The following is a 10,877-nucleotide window of genomic DNA, read 5'->3' as shown; positions in this document are numbered from 1 at the left end:
GCTTTTATAACTTCACCATCTTATACAGTATATTGTTGTTTGTCTTGGCAGTATATCACAGAGTTATTTGAGGCGATGAAGTGAGTCAAACGCTCTCTCCCGTTGAAAGGAAGAGGTCCGTTTGACCTTCAAGTTTAACCCTCCATCTGCTTTTTGTCCTTTTGTCCAGCTTGTTTCATTTCCACCCCCCCCCCCCCCCCAAACCCCCGCCCCCTGACCTGAAAATAGCCCATCTTTTAACCACTTGAACCCCCATAGCGTCCCTATTTTGGGCATCTCATAATGGGCAAACATTCTGTGAAAATATGGTGTAGAGCAGTGGTTCCCAAAAGATAAATGAAATGTTTGCCTGCATCATGGGATTCAAACTAGTGAAAACAGCAGATCTACAAGCTCACAACGTGTTGCTTGTGAGCTTGTAGATCTGTTGGGGGGGGGGGGGGGGGGTAGTACAATTTGGGAACCGCTGATTTAGATGGTTAGGCTACCATTTCTGTCTACCCACTCAGCATCTTCGGGTATATACATAACCTGTCTACCAATGACATCATCGATGGGGGATTCCAAGCTAATATAAACTATAACTTTTCTCTTCCTGGAAAGTCAACATGCTGAAATAGAAGACATTGTTCTTGCATTAATAATATAAAATAAATATATGTATTTATATATAATAATTACCGAACCCTGCTACCAATGATGTCACTGCTAGGCAGGTTTTTGAAGTGTTCACAGCTGCTCTGAGACAAAGAGTGAGTAGACAGAAATGGTACCGTTTTATAAAGAGCATTAGTGAAGACCAATTCTTTAACACACTTTTGAAAAATCTTGAATAATTCACATTTGGATGGTCCTTGGGCACGGAAAGGTTCGAGAGCTACCGATTTTAGAAGACATTCGTATAAAATCGGCCTCAGGTCTTCATAACGGGGTCAAGTGGTTTAAACATGTATAGCCTTGCTTTCTATCCCCCCCCCCTCCCCCCACCACCACCTTTAGTTTTATACTTTCATACTGTCTTGAGAGGCGTTTTAGTTTTATTTTTATTTTCTCGTTGTGGTGTCTCCTAGAGGAAGTCACTCTGTGCCTCGCTGGGCGTGGATCCCGCCAGCGTCCCGGCGGTGCGTTGTGGGGTGCACACCCACTTTTGAAAAACCTCCACTTTTGGAAAAATCCACTTAGAGCCATGGTTCTCAAACTTCACAAGTTCAAGGTCTCCGCGTTACTCTGACGGCATACAAATGGAACCAAATGGAACCAAATGGACCTGTTTGTGCGCCCTCAGAGTTACAGACTCGTAAGGGTCAGTTTTTAGACCCCTGTAAATGAACCCGGAAGAAACTGTGCATTGAATTCACTTTTGAAGACCGCCGGCTCAGAGGAAGTCGCTCTGCGCCTCGTTGGAGAGCTGACTCACGGCCACCTCGCTGTGCGTGGACCCCGTCAGCATCCGGGCGGTCCGTTGTGTCCCGGGCGTGTAGTCCCCCCCCGGGCAGAGGCCACCGCCGAGCCCGTAGGAGCCGTGGGACGCCGAGTCCTCGTGGATGCACCGCGGGCAGTGCCTGCAGTCGCCGCCGCCGTCGTTGGCCAGCCCGTTGGACAGCCGGCCGGGCGAGTGGTTGTTGCAGTCCTCTTTGCTCCGTCCCCGTCCCCCGCAGCCTCCTCCTCCCTTGTGGTAGGCCTGCACCCATATATGGACAACAGTTTTCAGTATTTTATGCCAGATATTTTGATATATATAGATATACGATATACGATATTACCGTGTATACGAATTTCATTTTCAATGTTTTAAGTGCTGCGACAGTGAAAAGCATTATTAAAAAAATGAAAAGCATAATTTATTTGTATATATATATATGCACAAGTCAGTTTCACTCTTACTTTGAAAGTATAACGCTTATACTTTACTAGGATGCACACTCTTATTTTGAAGTGTCTACTCTCGTTTGACTTCACAAAAACTTGCAAAATCAAAGTCACAACGAATTAAAATTGCACCCATAATTTATTTGTGAATATATATATATATATATATTTATATTTATAAATAAATATGGCAGAAATTGAACTGTTATGGGTGGTATATCGACCATATCGCTGCCAATATATTTGCACTACTGATATTTCGCATTCGTCATGCCGCGATAACGATACGCTAACGATATATCACGCAGCAGCGCTACCTTGTGGTGGGCGGAGGCAGTGCCGCAGCCGCAGCAGAGGCACAGGCGCCAGGCGCAGAGTGTGACGCGGCAGCGCGCCGCGTCGCGGCACAGTGACCGGCGGAAGTTGGGCTTGAAGAGCAGGTAGGTGACGGGGTTGTAGAGCGTGGAGGACTTGGCGAACATGGCGGCCAGCGCGAACGCCATGGGCGGCACGTCGTTAGGGTCCCGGCCGAACGCCGCCCACATGGACACGATGGCGTACGGGCTCCACGCCGTCAGGAAGCCGATGCACACCGCCACGGAGAGCTGTGTGGGGAAAGGGGGGGGGGGGTCCTCAGAGTTACTACAGGCGAGTCAGTAGGATACAACAGCAGTGACAACACAGAAATGTGTGTCAATAGAGGGTATGCACGTGACATCATCATCATACCCGGAAGTTATGCGGGAACGCCTACTGAGTGGCAAAAAACTGTCCTTGATAGCCCATACATACAAACAGACAAGTCTTATCTGATTGCATAACGTTAAACAATGTTAAACTCACTTTGACACTCACTTTGACACTCGATTTGCCATTCACTTTATGCATGTGCATACCCTCTAAAGGCACAACTACTAAATTGGGGAGAAAATCATAAAAAAAAAATACAAAAGTAAAGTATTAAAAAAAAAAAACAATATGATTACAGGCGTCAGGCGCATAAAACAGTTTAATTATCTCTGCAGTCTGCTAAGTGTTGTATCCCATCTTTTGGATCCCATCTCCCAGAGAATGTGGGAGATCTGTCTGTTGTAATATCTAATAACTAACCAGATGTCAATTCATACATCATTCTAAAAATCAAACCTCGGTTCGACGTGGAGCGGTGAATCTGAGCAGCTATACCCTGTGTGTGTGTGTGTGTGTGTGTGTGTGTGTGTGTGTGTGTGTGTGTGTGTGTGTGTGTGTGTGTGTGTGTGTGTGTGTGTGTGTGTGTGTGTGTGTGTGTGTGTGTGTGTGTGTGTGTGTGTGTCTCTAGTCTGCACAACAGTGCCCTTCTCTATCTGTTCCTGTCTGACAGTACAGTACTGGTGTGGCTAGGCTGCGCAACAGTGCCCTCTGGTCACCCAGCGTCATTGCAGCTATTTATGCTGAACGGGACAGGTTATTTAAACGATGAATCGATTAATCGTCGCATCACACCTTGTAGATCGTCTATTTTTAAATAGGCAAGGTATAAAACGGGGCTAAAGTGGTTTATGTATGTTTTAGAATATAATTTATTTCTGCAAAGTAACTAGTAACTGCCAAAAAAACATTGGAACTTTTCTTATCAGCAGGGTCCGTTGTTTCACTGCTGAGAAGAACTCCACTAGTTTTCACTTCTTCTTGCAACACTATACAATTTACAATTTAGACATTTAGCAGACACTCTTAATCCAGAGCAAGGTACACACAAGATAATACTGTACATCAAATACACAGAGATGGTAATAATCTAGGATCATAAGGTAAACCAATAACCTGCCATCAGTCTAAACAGAATAATATCTGCACATTGAAACTATGCACACACTATTGGATGCCAGGTCAACAAATGATACATCCAAATGACATGCTATCTAAATTACATGTTAACCTTTGCATAAGCCTGCAAGGACGTCGAGGCTTGGTACCAATCGACTCTGCTGGGATGCTGTTATGTACAGTAGCCTACTCTGTGCGTGCTGTGAGCACGATGCAACATTCGTTGAAACCTGGTTTGAGTTAAAGGTATATTTCACTTTCAAACATGTTTGGGGTCATTTTAAAATCTACTTTTTTTGTATTTATGGAATTTCTTAGATTAGTTTATTTAGTTTTGGAATATATAAAATGTAAAAAATAATAATAATACATTTAAAATGTATATATGTGGCGGACATTTGAAGCCTCAAAAGTCTAGTATGTCCCTCGTACCATAGGGATATCCCTTTGCAGCGATGGTTAAGATATTGGACTTTTATGTGGCAACGTGGTTTACGTAATGTATTTCTACACAGAGAGGACACTTCTTTCAACATGCATGATGCTGCATTCAAGTTCAGGAGAGTTTGGACAAGGCGCTTCTCTTGAATGCTGCCTTCAGGTATGGCATGGAAAAGAGGGCATTTGCATTTCTTTCACCATAGTAAAAACTGCATTCATGGTCACGGAGAGGGCACTTTTTACAGACAGATAAAAGGGAAAGGGGCTCAAGCCACCTTTGATGTCTGTGTGTGTGCACGCGCCTGACCTTGACGATGAGCGGGTGCGCGTTGCTGATCTTGTTCTGCGGCGACATGTGCTGCTGCACGGCCTGGCGGGAGCCGCGCACCGTCAGCAGGATGAAGGTGTAGGAGAGGAAGATGACGGCGATGGGCACCACGTAGCAGAAGAAGAACAGGCAGATGATGTAGCTCATGGCGGCGCGGCTGTGGGAGGGCGCGTGCCAGTCGATGCAGCAGGCCGTGCCATAGGGCTCGGCGCCGTACTGGCCCCAGCCGGACAGCGGGCCCACGGCGAACACACCGGCGTAGCACCACACGCCGGCGATCAGCACGCAGGCGTGGCAGTACGAGAACTTGTTGCCTGGACAGACAAGGAGGGGAGGGAGGGAAAGGAAGGAGGGAGGGGATTTCAGGGAGAGCCAGGAAGGGGTTGTTAACTTAAACTATAAAACTAAATGACAAAGAGAAAAAGAAAAAAAACAACAACAATTGTGCCATCTTATAATGAGCAATTAGTGAGCAGTGTTGGGTTAGTTACTTATTGGTATATCGTCGTTTGTCGGGTGGAAACCTTGTATGTCCAAAACCTTCCTTTTTTATTGTTTTAAAAACAATTTAAAATAGTGAAAATAGCCGATCTACAAGCACACAACGCCTCGCATCGTGAGGTGTTGTGTGCTTGTAGATCTGCTATTTTCACTATTTCTGTGCAACACTTTTGTATGATAAAGTAGGGCTTTAATTCACGAAAAAACGTACACATTTGAAACTTGGAGATACAAGGTTTCTGCCCAATATGACGATATATTACTCTGTGTAATATTGTTACTTTACCCCCTAACGAGTACTAGTGTAAGGGATGCTCTGCCAAATATTACTTCGTAAAAAAATTATTACATATTACTCTGTTTTTGTTGGCTGACTTTTGAAAACATTTCGTTTAAAAGGTCAAGAGAGATTGCTGCTTTAATCTATCTTTTTGCACATTTTGTACATCTCTCTTTTTGTGTGTGTGTGTGTATGTAAATGTAATTTAATATATTACTCTTGATTCCAAGTGATATTGCCCAACACTGTAATAGTGAGGAGTGGGCCAATTATGTTGACGGATACTTTGGTCAATATCCACTAGATTGTGTGAACTAAATTTCAATGAATTTAATAGGTTGAGAATGGGTGACGTGCTCCTTTAAGATGGCAACAATATGCAACAGCGGCATATTGATCGTGGTTTATACCTGAGGCTGATGACGGGGAAGGAGAAAGGGTAGAGGAGGAACAAATGGACAGATAGATAGATAGAGATTTGTTGATGACATTTCTAAATAACGATTTTTCTATACCCCAAATTAAAGATACGCCCACAAGTGCAAGATGCAACATTAGTGTTTTCCAGGGAGAAATACCATGACGGCTACCAAAAAAAGAACCCTGTTCTTTGTAATAAATAAATAAATATAAGAATAATTAGAAAGGATTAAATGCAAATACCAGTTCAGGCCCAGTCTGTATATTGGGCCATTCCAGAATTTCAGGTACATTTCTCGCCTCCTAGATCAACCATTTTATATCAAGCTCAGCAAGGTGAGTTTCCGGCCAAGGGTCGGACCGGGGACTCATTGATCAGCTGGTATGTATGCGTCTTACCTCTGAGACGCATGAAAAGAAAGTTAGTCATTAGCCTAAGTTTTTATTTACCGTCCACCACCCTTGTCAGCTGCCCCGTTTTCTCCCTTTTTTTTCTGGCATCTCAATTTATGTAAAAGGTCCTGGCTTTAGCGAGGACATTCACTCCAAACCTGGTTGTTTAGTTTGCGGACACGGTGCGGTGCCACACCACATTTTGTTACCCATCAAATTCATAGGTTACACGTGTGTGTGTGTGTGTGTGTGTGTGTGTGTGTGTGTGTGTGTGTGTGTGTGTGTGTGTGTGTGTGTGTGTGTGTGTGTGTGTGTGTGTGTGTGTGTGTGTGTGTGTGTGTGTGTGTGTGTGTAACCTGTATATATAAAGACTGTTGTGGAGGAAGATATCAGCCACTTTGCTCTCTCTCTCTCTCTCTCTCTCTCTCTCTCTCTCTCAGGCATTTAGCAGACAATCTTAATCCAGAGCGACTTACAATTGCAGAGGTGCATTTATAAAATGCCACAGCAGCATTGCCGAAGCAGGTTTTCTTCATTCTCCTGTAACTTTGGAACCGTTTGTCCAAATGACAATGTTTTCCCCACATGATCACAAAGACGGTGTGTGATCGACCGTTACGAGCTCTCTGTCGACCTTGACTTCGTCTATAAGATAAAGATTTCGTAGGGAGGGGAGGGCAATGAGAATCAGGATCACCCCTGGGAGGACTGTTCAGACAACTTCAATTTCTTGTGTGTCGAGAATGTATTTGTTTGTAACGCTAAGCGGCATTTAGGGCATTTTACTTGTATTATATATTGTGATATCAATTGAAGCATGACCAATCCTGTCTGACTGGACATTATATTGTCCAATATATCTGGCCTTACAACCCAGATAACTTCAGTTAAAAGGTTAACAACAAGAAATGACAGTCCTTTTATAACAGCTTGCGCCTTGTGGACTAGCCTTGTGGAGCAGTTTAGTGTTTAGCCTTGTGGAGCAGTTTAGTGTTTAGCCTTGTGCAGCAGTTTCACTGGGAACTGAATTCCGTCTTACCATTTATATTACAATCATATAAATGGTATGAAATCTCCTGCAATTTGCAGGAGATTTCTATCTATTGACCAGCTTTGCAAGCTGGTAAAAACTGGTTCACTTTAGCTGGCATAACATTTCTCGGACCTAAAAATGGTAAATGGTGCATTTATATAGAGCTTTTATCCAAGGCACTTTACATAGATTGTGCATTACATTCACCCATTCACACACACATTCATACACCGATGGCGGAGGAAACCATGCAAGGCATATACAGTATATATATATATATATATATATATATATATATCAAGTACATCAAGTACATACTTGATACTGTCTTTTTTTCATTCTCAATGTGACGCGTTGTGAGTTTGTAGATCGTCTATTTTTGAAGCGGTGAAAGCCTTTTCCAAGGTGTGGCTTTGTCTGTCCCGTACATGTCTGTCCCATCTGATTGGTCAATTTTGTCTGTCCCGTACATGTCCCGTGCATGTTTGACAAATTGATGATTGGTCAAGCTTCACATGCCAATTTAGCCCTCCAGACAAAATCATTCATTCATTCAGAATTCATAAAAATATAGAACTAAAGCACATAGAAAGTATAGATCTAGAACACAGAATGTATAGATCTAGAACACAGATTTCATAGCTCTGGAACACATAGAATAAAAATTCACCGCTTCACTTCGGACCAAGGTTTGATTTTTTTGGCAAATGTTCCGCCCCAGGATAATGGATTTTGATTATCGCGATAATATCGTAAATCGCGATTTATTTTGTCACAATAGTCTGACTGAAGCTTTTCCCACATCGTCTGCAGATTTAGGGTTTTGCCATAGTGCAGCTATGTTGATGTGTCTTCAGAATGTCTAACTGGCTGAGACTGTCTTTACACTGATAACTGATGTGGGTTTTCGTCCCTGTGTAAGTCATCCGATGTCTATTCACGCTATTCACAATGCTGTTCGGCCACTCAAAATAGCCAAACAGAATTGGCTACTTATAAAACTAGGTACTTAATGCATGCAAAACAGGGCCCAGAGAGTGTACAAATGGTAACAAACGTGTTTGGTGATCCCATCCCAGGTGAGAACAGTGTTATAGTCAAAAGAGAGGTGAAATCAGCACCAATTCCACCTCCGCCTCCCTCTCTATCGTGTGGATGCGCTGGTGTTTTTTCCTAAACAGACTGAAACGTATGCACACTGGTTAGAGCGCAGGTGCCTCCCTAGGTTACCTAAGACACTGAAACTTTTGCCACACTGTTTACAATGGTAGGGTTTTTCTCCGGTGTGGATGCGCTGGTGTATCTTCAGGGTACTTGAGCAATTGAACCGCTTGTCACACTGTTTACAGATGTAAGGTTTTTCACCGGTGTGGATACGCTGGTGTCTCTTCAAGTGCCATAAATCGCTGAATCCTATCTCACACTGTTTACAGATATAAGGTGTTTCTCCGGTGTGGATACGCTGGTGGTTCGTCAGGTGACTTAAGCGATTGAACTTTTTCTCGCACTGTTTACAGATGTAAGGTTTCTCCCCAGTGTGAGTAAGCAGGTGAGTCTTCAGATTACCTATCCGACTGTAACCCTTCCCACACTGTGTACAATAGAAAGGCTTTTCTCCGGTGTGGGAGTGCTGGTGCCTCCTTAGGTTACTGAAGTCACTAAATGGTTTGTCACACTGTGTACAATGGAAGGGTTTTTCTCCAGTGTGGGTGCGCTGGTGACTCTTCAAGACTCCTGACTGACTGAAACTCTTGTCACACTGATTACAGATGTGGGTTTTCTTTCCTGTGTGAGTCAGCCGGTGTGTGTTCATGTCTCCTGGCTGGGTTAACTTCTTGGTAAACCGTTGATGAGTGTGTGATGGTGGTTGGTCTGTGTCTGCTTCTTTCTGGCTGGTTACAGGGCTGGTTATTGGCTGACAGGCTGCAGAGGAGAATTGTCCGTTCCTCAGCATTTGGCAGTAGAGGTCATAGTGCTTCTTCATGTGTTCATGGAGAAACGCCTGAGACATGAAGGCGGATGAACACACAGAACAGCAGACCAGAAGCCTGGGTCTGTGAAGACCCAGAGGTCCTGACTCCTTTGAGCAGCGCTGGTTCATCTTCAAAGCAGCTTCTAGACGTGGACGGAGATGTGGACAGAGTTGGTTCCTCTAAAGTGTTCTCAGGACCCTTCCGAAGACAATGTATTAGGTTAGTGTGCGGTACAGGAGCTGTTCTCAACCAGGGAAGTCTGGGTTTATGATCCGAGGGATGTGTGTGATGATGTGATTAGAATCTCCGGGTCTTGCTCTGATATTGTATCTCTGAGTTCTGCATAGGAAGGCTGAAGTCATTTTGACACCCTGAATATAGACTGAGCTGCTGGGGTCTGACGTCAAACACTAACCATGCACGCCTGACAACACCAGTTTTCACATGCAACGTCACAGGTCATGCACCATTGCAGTTCACTGTTGTTGAGGCAAGCTACTTCCTGAGAAGACGGCAAGACGCGCTGTGATTGGCCGGTAGTGTATGATCCGCGCTGTGATTGGCCGGTAGTGTATAATCCGGGAGACAACATATACGGAAGGATACAGATGACGTAATTTTGCCGCGAAATCCGGTCCCCGGCCAGGATCATAGAAAACCTATTTACAGAAGGTTTAGGGGCTGACATTCACGGAGTGGGTCTTCTAAAACTTTAGTGATTTAATAGTTAGATCAAATTTAAAATGTGTTTAATTGAAAAAGTTACATAGTATAGCTTTAAGTAAAAGTATCAATACTGCAATGTAGAAATACTCTGTTACAAGTAAAAGTCCTCAAGTAAAAATTTACTTGAGTAAAAGTACAAAAGTAACGGTTTCAAAATGTACATAAAGTATCAACAGTAAAATAACTCATTATGCAGAATGTCCCTTTTCAAGTTTTCAAATGAATGAAAATCCTTTGAAAATAGCAGATCTATAAGCTCACAATGTATCACAATGTTGTTTGCTGTGAGTCATTATGAGTCTAGACATTGTAAATAAAATGAATAATTACACACAAAGTCACCCTCAGTCTTTCATCAGTAATCCATTTTAATGTAGTAACAGTAGTTCAGTTCAGGAGAGTTTGGACAAGGACATTCCCTCGAATGCTGCCTTCAGTTATGGCATGGAAAGAGAGCGTTTGCATTTCTTTCACCATAGTAAAAACAGCATTCATGGTCTGGAGAGGGCAGTTTTTACAGACGGACAAAAGGGCAGGGGCTCAAGCCCCCCTTTGATGTCTATGTGTGCACATGCCAGGCAGGCAGACAGACAGGCAGGCTGGCTGTGTCATTGCATACAGCTAGGCAGAAGACAGCCAAAGCTCAGGCATACAGAGGCAGCAGAGTCACCCTCAGTCTTTCATCAGTAATCCATTTTAATGTAGTAACAAAGTACTACATTAGCGTGCGCATGTGCGTGCGTGTATGTTTGGTGGGTGGGTGGGTGGGTTGGGGTATGCAGTCCTCTGTCCAAGAAGCTAAGTAGCTGTCTGTGCATAATGGCCTGCTTTATTACATAGCCTAGGCAGGGTTGCTGTTTAGCCTTTGACGAGTATATAAATCAGCGCATAATGTATAACAAACAATATTTATTGTCTGTGAAATACAGAACCCAGAGACTACTATACTGTACATTCATTTCATCTTTCATTTTGTCAACCAAAGGATTTACTTTACTAGCCCTTATACCCGTTCCAAGATATGAGTTCTGAAATGATGTGCAGTGTGTGGGTTATGGGGTGTGCACTGTGCACACAGTATATCAGGGATGGACAGTAACTTTAACT

General features: G+C 43.5%; 1 protein-coding gene across 1 annotated transcript in view; it reads right to left on the bottom strand.

Annotated features, from left to right (window-relative positions):
• Positions 1 to 1,375: 1,375 nt before the first annotated feature.
• opn7b (opsin 7, group member b) overlaps positions 1,376 to 10,877 on the bottom strand; it is a gene marked incomplete at both ends in the record, with an annotated part of 40,364 nt that continues 30,862 nt past the window's right edge. Inside the window, 3 exons of the mRNA XM_080732569.1 lie at positions 1,376 to 1,681; positions 2,187 to 2,474; positions 4,424 to 4,758. Of these exons, the coding sequence (XP_080588695.1) occupies positions 1,376 to 1,681; positions 2,187 to 2,474; positions 4,424 to 4,758 (929 nt within the window). The remainder of the gene's footprint in view (positions 1,682 to 2,186; positions 2,475 to 4,423; positions 4,759 to 10,877) is intronic.

This window comes from Nannobrachium achirus, assembly GCF_963921795.1.
Source record: "Nannobrachium achirus genome assembly, chromosome: 9".
Taxonomy (NCBI): Eukaryota; Metazoa; Chordata; class Actinopteri; order Myctophiformes; family Myctophidae; genus Nannobrachium; species Nannobrachium achirus.
Note: the sequence above shows the minus strand (reverse complement) of the source record. Positions and strands in the feature narration are given on the sequence as shown.